The 17,290-nt window shown below is 41.8% G+C and overlaps 1 protein-coding gene across 1 annotated transcript in view; it reads right to left on the reverse strand.

The window, feature by feature from the left end:
• The window catches only part of ATP8A2 (ATPase phospholipid transporting 8A2), a 510,308-nt gene that overhangs the window by 427,310 nt on the left and 65,708 nt on the right, over positions 1-17,290 (reverse strand). Inside the window, exon 2 of the mRNA XM_087814449.1 lies at positions 16,478-16,622. Coding sequence (XP_087670575.1) covers positions 16,478-16,622 — 145 coding nt within the window. The remainder of the gene's footprint in view (positions 1-16,477; positions 16,623-17,290) is intronic.

The raw sequence follows: 17,290 nt of genomic DNA on the forward strand, positions 1-17,290 counted from the left end.
GCCCATTTTTTAATTGGATTGTTTATTTTTTTGATATTGAGTTGTATGAGTTATTTATACACTTTTGATATTAACCTCTTATCAAATATATAATTTGCAAATATCTTCTCCAGTTCAGTAAGTTGATTTTTCATCGTATTGATGGCTTCCTTTGCAATCAAAAGCTATTTAGCTTGATGTCCCATTTGTTTTTTCTCTCTATACAGTATCATGCTACCTTTGCCCAAGGAAATATGCCCCAAAAGGTGCTGCTAAGACTGACGTCAAAGAGTTTATGGCCAATTCACTGCCTATGTTTTCTTCTAGGAGTTTTATGGTTTCAGGTCTTACATGTAAGTCTTTAATCTATTTTGAGTTTATTCTTATGTGTGGTGTAAGAAAGTGACTCAGTTTCATTTTTTTTGCATGTGTCTTCCCAATTTTCCCAACACCATTTATTTACATTTCCCAACACCAATGTCATTGTATATTCTTGCCTCCTTTGTCATAGATTAATTGACCATGTAGGCATGGGTTTATTTCCAGGTTTATTTCTCTATTCTGTTCCATTGATCTATGTGTCTGTTTTTCTGCCCCTACCATACTGTTTTGATTACTATAGCTTTGCAGTATAGTTTGAAATTAGGGAGCATGTTACCTCCAACTTTGTTATTCTTTCTCAAGATTGCTTTGGGTATTCCAGGCCTTTTGTGGTTCCATATGGATTTAAGGATTATTTGTTCTAGTTCTGTGAGAAAAAAAAAAGTCATTGGTATTTTGATAGGGATTGCATTGAATCTGTAGATTATTTTGGGTAGTATGGACATTTTAACAATATTAATTCTTCTAATCCATGGTCACCATGTGTCCTTCCATTTATTTGTGCTCTCTTCCATTTTTTTCATTGATGTCTTACAGTTTTCTGAGTACGGGTTTTTTACCTCCTTGGCTAAATTTATTACTAAGTATTTTATTCTTCTTGATACAATTATGAATGGATTGTTTTCTTAATTTCTCTTTCTGATAGTTTGGTATTTGTGTATAGAAACAACAGATTTCTGAATATTAATTTTGTATCCTGCAAAGTCACTGAATTCATTTATTAGTTCTAATAGTTTTTTAGTGGAATCTTTATGGTTCTCTCTATACAGTATGATGCCACCTGCAAATGGTGACAATTTACTTCTTCCTTTCTAACTTGGATGCCTTTTATTTCTTTTTCTTTTGTGATTGCTGTGGATGGGACTTCCAGTACTATTCTGAATAAGAGTGAGAAATAGGCATCCTTGTCACGTTCCTGATCTTAGAGAAAAAGCTTTCACCTTTTCACTATTGAGTATGATGTCAGCTGTGGGTTTGTCATATATGGCTTTTATTACGTTGAGGAATGTCAGGGAGGACTATTCTTAACACTGACATTGCTTACCATTGCTGGTGCATGGGGGTAATATAAAGCAGATGAATTTTTAGTCAGTTTTATCATTTGCACCTTAGGCAAACTGGTCCTTGATCCTCCGTGGACTGTGCAGACTTGGGTGAGTTATGCAATATTTTTTATTGCTTTCTTCATCTGTGAAATGGGGACACTAGACTGGACTAGCTCGGCCTCACCCACGCCTCACTTCTGACCTCTCCTTAGGAGTGTAGGTTCGGGTGTGGGAGCACTGGCTCTCTGACCGATGTGGGGTTTGTATCCCAAGGTGAGCCTAAAAAGAAAGTGGCATGGAAATGAAAGTTATAAGGTGGGCAACCCGTCAAGGAATGGCACGACCCACCTGTGGGCCTGGAAGTTCATACGAGAAGGTTACTCTGAATCTTTCTCTGTGATAACTCGGAGAAAAAGCCTCTTTTAAGAGGCTGAGGACTTGGGCCAAAAAGCAGAGGGAAAAATGGGACAACACACATGTGTGTTCTCTAAGTCATCTTCTTCACTCAAACTTATCCAAAAAGCTAAAGGCCAATATGGGGAAAGAAGAGAAAAAGAGTAAAAAGATGATCAGAATCTCATAGACAGAGCTCTTGCTTTTCCACCATCATATCCCCAAACAGCAAGCACAATGACTGGTGTGTACTAGGTACCAAAAATAAATTTGTCAAATAAACAAAATTTAAACTTCAACGGACATAAATGACTAAGGATGCCAGCTATCACATTAATCCCAAAGGCACCTCATTTGAGGGAAGATATCTGTTTTATCTGAAGAATTGACATTAAAAGCATTTAACTCAGTGATCCCCTTTCAAAAGTACTTTACGTATAAAAGCACAACATCAAAACCACATAATACATCAATTTCCGAGGCATAAGTAACTGCTTTGGGGTTTTTACTTTGTTCAATAAGCAATTAAGTGCGAAGCAAATCTTAGAACAATGTGTTAAGCCAATTCCTATCTTCTGTATAATTCTGACCTTCACCAGTAGAGCCAAGTCACTTAGCAAAGATTTTGTGCTTATTGGCTAGGAACTGTGCTGGGTGCAAGATAAAACAGACAGACTTTGCCATCAGGGATGATGCAGCAGAGCTGGAGAGTCAGAGACATAAAAATAGATGAGATGCAATGTGTTAAGTTCCACACGAGAAAAGTCTGGGCAACGCTGTGGTGCAAGCAGGGGATGGCTCAACCTGCAAAGGATGGTGATGCGGGGTGAGAAAGAAAATGCTTCTTAAAGAGTTATGAGACCTAAGCCTTAAAAGACAGAGCTCACTAAAAGGAAAGGCTTTAGTGGATACAAAAGGAACACTCTAAGGAAAATACCGTGATTAAAGGCCCACTGAGTCAGTCACTGCAGCCAGAACACAGAAAGAGGAACGGGGGGAGATGGAACCGTAGGCCTGGGAGGGACGGAGAACGGCCGTGTATATCTTACTGAAGACAAAATAAAATTAGCCATGTTCATGAACGGGGAAAATCACAGCACCTTCGCTGTTTTAGAATGAAACCACCCGGAAGGGAAAGGGGCATAGAGGCAGGGCATCACGCTAGCAGTGGAGAAATTAGAGCCTGGGCCAGTTCAGTAGGAACCATCCACTTGACAAAGCAGATCTGGTGTAAAACCCACACCAGTCCCACCGAGCTTCTCCCTCAGCCCTCTGATTCTCCCTGCTGCTCCTGGAATCGCCCAGCCTTTCCCTGGGATCATCAGGGAAAACTGGTGTGGTAAGTATGGCCACACTGTAGAAAGGGGAGGAAAAAAGTCATTTGAACTTCCTTTAAATTTTTATACCCATTTTTATACCTATTTCTTTAAATGGTGCTTGCCGTGGTGTACACAGCAAGACGTAAGACCAAGCATAGAAGATTTAAAGGCTAGAGACACCGTTAAAAAATGACAACTTGATAAAGCACTAAAATTCTCTAAAAAGGTGGAGATTTACTATTTCAAAGAGCAGTAAGAATACTATTGAGGTCCTTAGAGCAGGCAGATTCATAGAGACAGGGAGCAGAGGGGTGGCTGCCAGGGGCTGGTGGGAGTGGGGCCTGCAGACTGTCTAATGGCTATAAAGTCTCAGTTTGGGAAGATGAGAAAAGTTCTGGAGATTGGGTGAACAACAATGTCAATGTACCTAACTACTGAACTGTAGGCTTCAAAATGGTTACAATAGTAAATTTTATGTTATGCATACTTACCGCAGTAAAAAAGAAAAACAAAAGAAAAAAGCAGTAAGCCTATTGACCTGTGGAAGACGAGGCATACAATATCCACGTGCATTACTCTCTAGACATTGTCGCACCCATTCAGTGTTACAGCAAGGCCCTCAAGGGAAGTACGCTTCCACCTGACAAATGAGAAAAAGCTCACCCAGCTGGTCACTGGAAGAGCCGAGGCTTACACAGCAGGTCTGCTCTGCCCCTTTTACTTTACCCAACTGCCTTCCTCTCTGCCTATTCAAGGAAAAAAGAAACAGTTTTTCCATTACCATTTTACAATAAATACTTAATTTAAATTTCTCCATAACCTCAGGTGAATACCAAAATTGATCTTAAAAATCCAGATGCTGCAAAAAGAAAATGTAGTTTGTTCTTTAAAGCTACTCATCCTGCCCGGCCGGGGGTGGCTCAGTGGTTGAGCGTCGACCTGGGATCCAGGCGATCGGGGTTCGGTTCCTGGTCAGGGCACATGCCCAGGTTGCGGGCTCCATCCCCAGTTGGGGGCATGCAGGACTCTCTCATCATTGATGTTTCTATCTCTCTCTTTTCCTCTCTCTGAAATCAATAAAGATATATTTAAAAAATAAATAAATAAAGCTACTCATCCTATTCAATTTGTGCATTACCTTTTCATTTCTATTGCCAGGCATACCATCCAAAATGCAAACGACAATAACATCAAAATATATAAAGCACTCAGCCAGTCACTGTTTAATGTGCTTTACACATATTAACTCATTTAATCCTCCCACTGACCCTAGGAAATAGGCACTGTGGGATGGGGTGACAATAAATGAGGGCCACCTTCAACAAAATCACCTGGAGTGCTAGTTTCAAACAGAAACCAAGCCCTGCCCAGTCCAAATAAACCTAGATTTTTCTTATATAATGTAAGGTTTTTCTTTTAAAAAAAAGGAAAAAAAAGATCTATACCATCATGGTTCCAACAACCAAGTTACCTTTACATGCCACAGGAAATGAGAAGCACGTGGCAGCCCGCGCAGTGCGAGCACCACAAGAACAGGAAATTGAGGGCAAAAGTAAATATCAGCACAGTATCTTTTCCAGATTCCATAAAAATGTATTTGATAATTTTATGAGGTACATAAACCTTGGCAAAAGTTTTTAGAGACAATTCACCTTTTAGTCAGAGACTATCCTTAAGGTCTTACTGAGCAGAGAATACATCTTAGGAATGACCACATAGTCCGGGCGCCCCTGCAGAACTCAGCCACAGCTCCGTTCACTAGGCTACACACATTATTACTCCATGGAGACGTGGCCCCATCTTTACGCTGGTCTAATTTTCAAAACACTAAATGTATTTCCAAAGGTAAACAGCATATGATTTTCTTTAAAAGGCTAGACATTCTTATTTTATTCCTATTTTCTAATGGTAGTACCTCAAAACATCAAAACTTACGAGGTTCTTTAGCACAACAGTTCAAAAACCAGGATTCATAATCAAGCGATTATCAACTTCTATGTGAGAATGTTAAATCAATATTTCCAAGCTACTTATGTGAAAAGTATTATGATTTAAAACCAAAGTTAGCTAACTTTTTATAAAGGAATCCACTATTCCAAAATTCTTAAATGCCGAAGGTTGGTTTCTATAAAACACTTATTTTACTCTATAGCAAACAGAAGCATTGTATTAAAAATAGTTTGTCTAGTTAAATGTATGATATGTAATTTAAAAATTTTTTGGAACACTGTACTGTGTCCATGAACCAACCAAAGAAAATACTAGCAAATGGGCCACAAAACTAGAAATACATGGTCCTCAGAAATTGGAACAGAAACATGAAAATATTATTAGTCAGCATTTCCTCAAAATGCAAACATATTAACATGTAGTTTTGAGTTTTGGGGTATGGTCTTTAAGGGTAAAAATATAAAAACCTTCTCAAACCCACATTTTATTTTTTGTTGAGTATAGAGGAAATATAAAATAGAATAGTCATCAATTAACATCATTAAATAAGAAAACTCCCCTTTTCCCAAGGATATAATAGGAAACGCAGTACTTGAGGAGACCACACATCCTCCCTGGGACAATACAAAAAGTTCTTCTCTATAAATGAACCTATGGCTGTCACACTAGACATTAAGAGCACTATTAAATGCATGACAGTTCATGAATACTAATTCAAATATTAAAATTAATTTTTTGAATTAACATTTCGTTATAGAATTTATATTTTCTATAGATAGAGAATAAAAATATTTTACTGCTGCTTATGGATCAATTGCTGTTTTTTATGTATGGAAATCACAGGAAACCTCAGTGTAAAGAAAGAACTTTCCACATCAGGTAAACATGGACAGAATGGTTTAATAGGTGATTTAATAAGCTCCCAGTGGCAACAGATGTTCACCTATAGGCCAAATGAATTATAAGCATTAAGTAAGAGTTTTGTATACATTTACACAATGTGGTGGAAGGAGACTGGTAAAGGTATTGGTAGGGATTTCCCATTACATTATTTTTTGCTTTAAAGTTCTACGACTTTATGATACCTATAATGTTTGGCTTAAAATATGGCTAACCCATGTCAAGATCTCCATTTAGAGAATAACTATGATACACACACCACACACACACACACACACACACACACACACACACACAACCTTCCAGTACTTAAAATTACTTCTCCTGCAATGTCTAAGCATATATAGTGAACAAAACCTTATTGAAATACAAGTGGCAAAGAAACCGTGTGACAGCTGGCAGGCAAACTTGGCATAGTCATTATAGGAAATAATTCAATTTACTCTAATGTATCAACATTGGAATGATTAAACTATAATTTGTAAAAGGCGACATTAAAAATTAATATGAGGCAGTTTTAACAAAGATGGAATACTGGGGAAGTAATTATGAGACTACTCAGCAAATAGACTTACTGTTTTAAAATACAGAGCTCTATTTTCAAATTGTCAGTACTTGGTAACACATTTCATATGCTAGACAATAACACTTTCAAAACCTTCACCTTTTACTGGAATAGAAATAAAGGAGTCATATTTTTTATTGGATAATTCAAAGAAAACTCCTTTCTATAACCGAATCTACAATTAAGTATTCAGATTAAATATTGTGCACAGTGCCAAGTTCCTTAGAAAGACTCAAAGCAGAGTCCGAATGGCTATAAAGCTGACAATCCAAACCTGGGAAGGAAGGGGGTGGAAGAGCGGGGAGAGAAAGATACAGACTCTGTATTCGCAGTTCAACAGCATTCTGGTTATTCACTGGAGCCACGTTTAAGTTTTTTACTATCCTGTGGTAAGGGGTCTCAGCTGGCGTTTGGTAGCAGGGGGGAGCCACGGTGAATTTAATGTGAATATAGTACCCCCAACTTAGTTCTAGAGCTTTCCAAAGGGAGAGGCCAATTTCTTGATTTAACAGCATGCACACACCCCCAAACACATCTTAGCCCTGTCTTTGCTCGCAGTACATGCCTGCTTATAGAAGCTGCAGGCTACCAAAACACATACAAAAGCCCCTGGCACCCACATTTGGCTGTGTTATCCTTTAGCCTGCGCATTTATTTCCTCTCCAGGCAGGCTATGCCCCTTGCACAGGGTAGTACTCAAGTACACTTTCCTTCCTCCAGTTATAGCATAAAAGAGCAATATTAGCAACCACTAGTATAGATAATCAGCCTCTCTTTGGACACAGTGTCTCTAATACTGCATCTTGGGTTACATACATATTCTCATCTAATTCTTACCTCTTGATAAGGTGTGACATTATCACAGGTCCTGTTTACAAAGTCGAGTATCTTGGCATCAAACCTATCTAGAGGCAGAGAAAAATCTGTCAAGAGTTGGGGTGTCTCTGCAGTAGGACTGGTGCCGCTCCCACCTTGCTGGAAGAAGACGGAAACGAAAAGACAGCTACACACCTCAGGACACAGCCCACAGAGGTCACCCTTGGATCTCTGACTCCCTGGCGCCATCTAATACTGAGGTAGAAGGGAGTCTGTGCTATTTTGAAGTCAGTGACCTTGCCCCAAACCAGTGTTCAAAATAGTTCGTTTTCAATCCTCAGAAATACAAAAAGCAGTGTCACCACCTTCCCTGTCCTCAAAGCTGGAACCCTGGGAACCACACGTGTCTAGTCTTCCATCCACTCACAGAACCACACCTAACCATCCCTAGTGACATTCTGTTTTCCTCCTACGACAGTACAGCCCGACCCCTCTCCCTGGGCAATTATCACAGCCTAACGCTCCTCTAAACGCAGAGCATGCGGTGCACACACGCCACAGCCAGGAGCACAAACGCAGCAATGTCACCTGCCCTATAAAGGCTTTCCTGGCTACGGCGAACCCACCTCCAGGAGCCTGGCCTCTCGCAGCACCCGGCCAGCCATCATCCTGACTCCTGCCACAGCTCTTCGGGAAGGCACTCGGCTGGTGCACTCTCCTTTGCGTGTGCTGTTGCCGTCTGGATGCCCGCCCCACGGGACCGCACCTTCCCTCTCAGGCTGACCTCCACCCACCTTCCAACCCCGCTCACTGGGCGCCGGCCAGCAGGCATCGCCCCGCCTGTGCCCGCCCAGCCCTGCAGAGATGCAGCTGCCCACCCAGCCCCAACTCACCGCCCCCTGGGAGAAGGGATCTGAACCGCCTGCCTGCCCTACACGGAATGTGGGGTAGAAATGGTGCTTAGGTCTCCTTAAGGTGATGGGGCTCAGTGCTGCTGAGGACAGTCAAAGCTCGACTGGGTCAGGCCAGATAGGCTTTCTCCAAGGAAGAGAATCGAAAGCAGGTGGCTCCACAGTGGGGTGTGGGAAAACATGATCGGAGCTTATGTGTAGATGCACCTCCCAAAATTAAGCTTTGATAGCATTTATTGACTGAATTGTCACTGGTGAGCCCACAGGGTCCTACAGAACATGGTTGAGGGGAAGCTCTTGGATGGAGGGGAGCGCTATGGACTGAACTGTGTGCCCTGAAAATTCATCTAACCTTCAATGTGACAGTATTTGCAGATGGGCCTTTGGGAGGTGGTTAAGCTGACATAAGGCTGTGAGAACGCCTCCCCTCTTGATGGGCGCCCTTGTGTAACCCCAGAGAGCTGGCTTTCTCTTCACCACGTGAGGACACAGCAGGAAGGCAGCTGTCTGCAAAGGAAGAAGGGTCTCACCACACTGGCCCTGAGCTTGGAGCTCCAGCCTCTGGGACTATGAGAAAATGAATTTCTGTTGTTAAGGCCCCAGGCTATGGTATTTTGTTAGGGCAGCTTGAGATGACTAAAACCCTGTCTGTTCTCGCTGCTTATTACTCCATATTTCAGTCTGTGTCCAGCTAGGTGAACTTACGGATTAATTTATCTAATTTCAACTAAATTAACCCACCCCTGAAAACAAGTGGCTTAAGAATCATGCAGTGAAACAGACCACAGATTGAATATAAGCAAGTAAATGAAAAGCACATAAAAAAACAGGACTGTCACTTCTGTTCTTAATAAAAGCTCTTCGAAATCGGTTTACTACAATGAACATTAGGATAATGTCATCACATTTGGTAAGTCAGCCAAAAACATTCAAAATAATCAAGAATAATATTAACACTATGGATTTACATCCATAATTCTTAACTGAGAATCTTGGTAAATACATATTGGGTCTTAAGATAGTAATGATAGATATTTAAATATACACATTAAAGGTTCATGGTAAAAAGTCATACTGATGGTACATGCAATCAAAAAGTCTGGAGACCACTAAGGAAAGATACAGCACTTATGTGGCAGAGCCAGACCCACTCTGCCGCAGATGCGTTGTCGCAGGCAGGCCTGGGCGCTGGAACCGCTGACACTCTCCAGGAGCCTTTAGAGTGACAGGACAGGTAACAGATGTTGAAGACATGGAAATTAACCCCTCAGAATGACCAACAACATCCCTAACTCAACCCCAAGCCCCTTTTTAACTATAATATAAAACAGTAAGGGTAGCTGGAAACCTATGATTTCAGTTCTGAAGAGCTGGCTTTCATTTCAGACAAAAGGACAGATCAGCATTTAAATGATCAAACCCAACCTCGTGGATTTCAGGAACTTTCTTTGTAGAACATCCCTGCACCCCAACAATGGTCATACTTCTCCTTTTGTTCTTTTCAAGCATTCTCCCTCTCAAAAGGGTTGCTGAGTAGCATTTCTGAGTAAGCTTTTGCTGCTGAGAGGCTCAGCTGTAAGCAGAATACACACTTAGATGCTACTTTCTAGATAACTACACAAAAGCTCACGACTAAACTCTGACCATAGGATTTCCTGCAGTCCACACAGCTGCCTGATTTTTCAACTTCTACACAATTAGATCAGACACTAAGCAAACAAACTCTGAGTGTTGCCAGGGAGGGAGTGTTTTTCCACCTGCCCAGCATGATAACCATGTGGAGATACCGGTGCAATCTCTGTTGACTACCATCCTTCAAAAATATGTCTGTCTCCAACAAGGGGCCCAAACATTTCCCAAAGCACCCAACAGAAAGACAAATGAGCTTCTCCCAGATACTTTCAGTTAATTTTTAAAGTACTTTTATTTTGAGGTAAGTTTATACTTACAAAGGAGTTGCAAAAATGGCACAGCGTTGCCAAAACCCTTCACCTGGTTTCCCCACAATGTTAGTATCTTACACAGCCACAGAATGAGGGTGAAAACTGTTGAAACAACATTGGCACAGTACTACTCCAACTGCAAAGTGTATTTCAGGTTTACCAGTTTTCCCACCAATATATGTTTTCTGTCCTGAGATTTGATTCAGAACTGACACTGTCATTTCTCAGTCTCCTCTTGGTTAAATTTCAACTTGTGTTTTTCACAAATCCTGATGCTTAATTATTTTTATCCATAAGATTCAGAAGTGCTCAGAAGTTCACAGAAGATGGTAAGAGTTCACAGAATTTGGGAACAGGAGAGAGGGGAAATAAGTTACTGAGTAAACCTCTCAAACCAAATGCCTTTTCCTGTTTTCATAAATGGAAGCGGATTGATGTCAATTCAAAATACGCTCCACATCCACCCATACGAAGGTCAACTTGATAAAGATACCATCACACAAGTCTGTTCTACACATTTGCTATTTCCTTAGAAACATCAAATACAAAATTGGCCCAAGGCTAACATGCTTTTCTGTTTCTAAAAATACATTTCAAAAGAGCTCGTGTGTTTAATGCTTACTTGAAACACTCAGTGCCAAAGGTCCCCCAATTTAAATATTTTCATCTGCAAAATACCTCAAAAGCCTTGTCCAGGGGTGTAACCCTGATAAAATTCTAATTACAAGAACTTCCTATGGCACTAATTGCTGCTAGGGCGTATAAATTAAGGACTTTCGATATGTTGTGACATTTATGTTCAGAAAGTACCAGACGACAGCAGTGGGTGGTTGGGAGGTTAACCAAGTATATTTCCCTCTAATTTAAAAACAGTGAATGGTAACTATGTGAAGAGATTATATGTTAATGAGCTTGACTGTAGTATTTCCCTGGGTTTATATATATATTAAACCATCATGTTGTACACTTTAAATATGTACAATTTTAGTAAAATATATTAACAGATAAATAAAAACAGTGTACACAGAAGAAAATCTTGAGGCTGTTTTAAAGAAGGTAAATGGAATGTTTTCAACATAATCAATTATTCCTGATAAGGACTTTTTTTTATACACATTTACCTTTGCCAACCTTAACATAGGCAGTCATCTCAAGTGAGATATGTAAACCTTAGTTTTTAAAACACTGATCTTTGCCCTGACCAGTTTGGCTCAGCGGTTAGAGCATAGGCCACCCAACTGAAGGGTCATGGGTTCGATTCCAGTCAAGGGCATGTACTTGGTTGCAGGCTCCATCCCTGGCCCTGGTCAGGGCACATGCAGGAGGCAACCAATCGATGTGTCTCTCTCACATTGATCTTTCTCTCTCCCCCTCTCTCTCCTCTCCTCTCTCTCTAAAAAAATCAATGTAAAAAATATCCTCAGGTGACGATTAAAAAATAGTAATAAAACAGTGATCTTTGCATGAATCAAAAGGAAGTTATGACTATTATTTGGATCTTGTATTGTTTCTTTAAGTTGGAAGCACCCTAAGTGTTAAGACCAGATCCCACCTAAATTCTGCTGCTTTAAACACTTAGAGAATCCTTCCTCCTTAGCGCACTCAGTAATGTTAGATATCGTATTATACATGCCGTGTACAAACTGGTTTTTAAAGATGATTTCTCTTCAATCTCCAAGACAAAAACATCCTCTCAGACATTAGGATCCCAGCATAATACTATAAAACAGCAATGCTGTAAAGCTGGCCACACAGTGCTCAGTCCCCTTTCTGCAGAGGCAAAAGTCAATTTTAAACTTATTGTGGCAAAACCAACAAAATATTCCTGTAAACCAACTTTCCTTCAAGACAATCCAACCTGAAGAAATGCAATAGCCTGACCAAATTCAGGTGATTGTTTTAATGAAGGCTTTTGCTAGTTAAAGCTCCCACCTGAAACCAATGACTCATTCAAAACTACCAACATTCCTAATGCTTTGAAGGCCTCATTTTGAACAGAAGAAAATGGCCTCATAGCCTTCTAAGTCACTATTTCAAAGGACGTATGATAATCACATAGAAAGGCGGCATATGCCTGACCATGATTACATAAATATCGCCCAGTAAATTATTTCAAGATATTTTCTTGAAGAAAAAATAGTTTGACTTAACACATTTTTTAAAATTTAGATATACAAAATCAAAGATTTGCCACCGGGGCCTCTAAATAGCAAGCTTTTTGTATACACTTAATATTTAACTTAAAACACTTAAAATGAAACAGTTATCACTCATATGAAAGGCCCAAAACAGGGAGATGGGTAGAGATAGGAAGCAGAGCAGTGGTTGCTTAGGGCTGGGGGAGGCAGGCACAGGGAGATGACCACTAAAGGCTCGGATTCCTTCTGGAAGCCATGAAAATGTTCTCAAGTTAACTGTGGTGATGTTTACACAATTCTAAGACTATACTAAAAACCAGTGAACTGTACACTTTAGATGGGTGAACTATATTTCAGTAAAGCTGTACAAATATTTAAAAGATGATGTTATATACTTCAGGACAAAGGGATCTGTTAGATAGACATACACCATCCTGGACACGTCCATGTATTTTACCATGTTCCATTAATTGCTGTTTCTAGAGAATGAAGAAGGTTATTATTGTCCTCACTGTTAAGACCCTAGCAAACCAATGGTATACTTCTCCATAATTATGATAATGAAATGTCTTGGCTTCAGTTATAGAAAACTTCAACCTGCCACAGCTTCAGACCAAACACGTATTATTTTCAGTGTCAAGAACAAGGTTTGGAAAGACATCCACTACCACAGCACAGACACTCCCAGAATTTCAAGGAACTGCCTGGAGCTTGGAGTTACCAGGTTACACATTTCCTCAGGGGGTGACAAGGCCACAGTTAACCTCGGTGGTGACCGTCTAGCTCCTACTCACCAGGCCCAGCCTCTTTCTTGGATACACTAGTCCAAACATTAACCCTAGACCTTCAATCCCTGTCCTGAATTTACCACACCAACCCTACTGACCTCCCCGACACCCAGGGGCCACCTCATCTTTAGCAAACGTTGATATCTTTCCTGCATTTGAAATGCCAGTTGCTCATGAAGGTAGGCAAGGGCAACCACTACAATCCTCACGGTTCCGAGACAGAAGGGGCCTGGAGTGGGGAAGGGAAGTGAGAAAACTGCGCCAGCAAGGGCCAGCCTCCTGATGTGTACAGCTTCCAAATAATTCCACGGATTAGCCTGAGCCTCATCTGTCCCACATGGTCCCTTCTCTTCGAAAAGCTCAATTTAGAAGCAAACAATCTGGGATAAACACTCCATGCCCAGCCTCCAAAAAAGAAAAAAAACCATTAACCTTTTCTCAAGAAAACATATTAAGAAAAAAAATCCTTTACCATCTCTTTATAAAAACACTCCTTTGAACAGCTTTATCAGCTTTTAGCAAACATTCATGGCCAAGATAAAAAGCCTCATTTTAAAAAATCAAATTTTTTATAAAACTTGACATCAGCCATATTAAAGTGCTAAAATAATGTGGCTCACCATTCTGTAAAATTTGTAAACTGTGATGCCAAGAAGCTTTATAATAAATCCCTTCATGAACTGAGTCGCACGACCATTAACAATTCCTATTTTAATATACAGTTGAGATGAGATAAATACTCAAAGGCCATTTTATAGAACAGCAAGGGGCACGTTTTAATTTCCTGGGCCCTACCTAGTACATTCTGAAATTTATGCTCATAGCATAAGCCATGAACTCAGAAGTTCTCTATATTTTAATATTTACTACATGTCAACTAATTCAATTATACGCTTACACAAGGCTTCAAATAGAATAATTTATAGCTACCTACTTTAGTCCTAGCCAGCCTTCACTGTACATTCCCATATTAATTCCTCCCCACCTCCAAAAAGTACAGATCAAACTGTAAAACAGGTAGTCAGCTGAAATCTCTGATTGATAATAAAATCAGCCTCAAAAGGTAGCTTTGAGTCTTGATGACAAACAGATCGTGAGGCCCCTTTTCCAAGGCTTTTAAAAACCTTCATTTTCCATAGAAACTAGAGAATTTAGGCAAAAGCAAAGACCCTTACTTCATTCTCCCAGCTTTAAGCATGCATGCAAGGATGCCAAAATTAAATAGGAGCTAAGCAGAAACACTACTAAAGGATTTTTAAAGCATTTTATGAAAATATCCTAAAGTTTCAACAGAAAAGCGACTTTTCTATTCCATACCCTTATACAGTATACCTCTTTTTTAAAAGAAATTTTATCTTGTTAGAAGTCATTCCATAGAAGCACATATGAGAAGGTGCAGAAAAATGGAACTACATGGGCACTGCAGGATTCTAAGTGGAGTCACATGCAGGTACACCTGGCGTTGCTGCATTTCACAGGTCCAATGACCTTCACTAATTGAAGGCAAGAACCGCCACTGACAAAAAAATTAGGACTCACTTTATGGCAGTACTCACTCACTTTAAGGTGGTGGTCTGGAACTGAACCCCCCAAATCTCCAGGGTATCCCTGTAACATGAAGCCTTTTGTCACTGGCTTCTTTCACTTAGAACCTTTTCAAGGCTCATCCATGTTGGAGCATATATCAGTACTTCATTCCTTTTATGTTCAAATAATATTCCATTGTATGGCTATACCACCTCTTATTCGTTCATTCATCAGTTGATAGAGAGTTGAATTGTTTCCACTTTTTGATTATGAACAATGCTGCTATGAACATTTGTGTACAGTTTTTATGTGGACATGTTTTCATTTCTCTTGGTTATTTTATACCTAGGGGTAGAATAGCTGGGTCATACGGTAACTTTACATTTAACCTTTTGAGGAACTGCCAAACTGTTATCCAAAGTGGCTACACCATATTTCATTCCCATCGGCAATGTACGAGGATCCCAGTTTCTCCACAGCCTCATCAACAGTTGTTACTGTCTTTTGGTTCGAGCCATCCTGGTGTATGAAGTGGTAACTCATTGTGGTTGACGCTCCTACCTTAAACCAAGCCCACTCATTATTTGAATCTGGCCTCAGCTATTCTTCTAAGCTACACTTTTAAGCATAAAATATGTCCCAGTGATCATTCTTAAAACCCAAAATAAAGCCAGGGTAATCGAACACCCCCTTAATAAACGAAGGTATCGCCTCCACATAACATGCGCCATTATCCTACTCCAAATCCTATATTAATGTCCAACCGCCAGACGTTTCTAAATAAGGATGTCGGGCTAAGCAGTCTGTACAAGTGCTGCTGCTGTAGTGCAATACTTAAACATATAACAACGGCAACCTTTCAGCCAGAGCTTTCTAGAAAGAACACTGAATTGGAATTCAAGTTTGTCAATAATTTATTGTAACCTGACCAATCACTTAACTTCTCTACACATGAACTTGGTGTTCTGAGTCATTCACAGAACTACATCCTCTGAAGTCACTCCCAGAGATCATGTTATCTAAGCCTGAAAATTTAATGAAATTTGAAAACGTGTTAACACCTGTGCCTAATGATCTAGCTTTGCCCAGCAGGAAGAATTTGAGCCTTAGGAGTCAGACAGGCTGGGTTCTATTTCCAGCTCCACCATTCAGTAGCTGTATGACCATTGGTACATTATTTAACACCTTTGCTATCTCAGTTTCCTGATCGTATTGTCATAATGGCTTCTTCGGGAGGTTATGAGGATTTGTAAAGCTACCATAGCTAAAGCATCTGACACAGTGGGAAGCAAAAAGTAGACACATGCTAGCTTCCATCCATCTTTCTGCTAACTCTGGGCAAAGTTTCTCAGCAAACAAAGACCTCTTAACAAATGCCCTGGACCATTTATAGCTGAGCGTGAGTCCTTGTGACCTGTGGGATTCCTTTATAAAGCAGACCCCCACATTATGGCCTGTAAATTGCTAAGAGCTATCAACTGGATTGAAAAAGGATGGGGGTGGGGTGTGAATTCTTGGAAGGGAGCTCAGGGATGAAAATGTGAGACCTCGTTTTGAATAAAAACTTCCTCAGGGTTCACACAGCCTAAGGCAAGGAACAGATGCAAAGGAGAGAAGAGTAAAGGCTAGGCACATATGACCCCATTGGGAACGCGCGCATAGACTGCCAGGCTCTAGAGGGAGGGGAAGGGGGTGCAAGGGCTGGAGGAAGCAGGCGGGTGGGGGCTGGCTAGGTGCGTGGAAAAGGCTAACAAGGCGAAGGTGAGCCCCATCCCCGCTGTGAATTCGCTGCTGCTCGATCTCTCCGCCGCCTTCTCCTACCTGATCTGGTTGTCACGGAATTTGTTGAGATGCGGTTGGTTGAGGTAAATGGTGCGGGCTGGTCCCTCCAGCTGGTCTCCAACAGACGTGGACCGGGACATCTCATCGTCTGCCTTCTTATAGCCCGAAGAAGGACGGACAGGTCCTGCAGAGATGAGGCGCGGGCAGAAAACAGCACAAAGAAGTCACCCCAGGCAGGAGCGGCGGCGAGCGCGGCGGCGGCGGGCGGGGTCCGGCGAGGAAAGGATGCTCCGGCGACGCGCGGCCCGCCCATGTACCTTAGCTCCCCCTGGAGACCGCCGCGCAGCCGCTCCCGGCTCCGCCCCGCCCCGCCCCCGCCGCCGCTCCCCCGGGCCCGGGACCGAGGCTCTGGGCCCGCGAGCGCCGCGCCGCAGCTCCGGCCCGGCCCCTGCTGCGCTCGCTCCCGCGCTCTGGGCGCCCGGCGCGGCTGCAGCGCGCGCGGCGGGAGCGGGCGAGGGGCGCAGCTGCCGGCTGGGGGGGGGGGGGGGGGCCGAGCCTGCAGCCCTGGCCAGTTCCCCCTCTAGGCCCAGGGATGAGCCCCGGCGCTAGGTTTTCTAGGCTTCCTGGGTTGTGTGTAGGAACAAAATGATGGCAGCGAAGGGGATGTGCCTTGCATTCAGTCACGGCAGAAAGGGATGGGAAAGGACACATCTCTGGGCTCTAAAAATGAAATTCCCCAGCCTCGGGGCGAAGGGCTTGCTCCATGGTTATCTTAAACCGACCAGCTGCTTTTCTCCCTAGACGCGCCTGGCAACCCGAGTGAAGTCGCTTTACCAATCCCAGTTTCCTGAC

The sequence above is a fragment of the Miniopterus natalensis genome, chromosome 2 (assembly GCF_054644295.1).
Source record: "Miniopterus natalensis isolate mMinNat1 chromosome 2, mMinNat1.hap1, whole genome shotgun sequence".
NCBI classification, from domain to species: Eukaryota; Metazoa; Chordata; class Mammalia; order Chiroptera; family Miniopteridae; genus Miniopterus; species Miniopterus natalensis.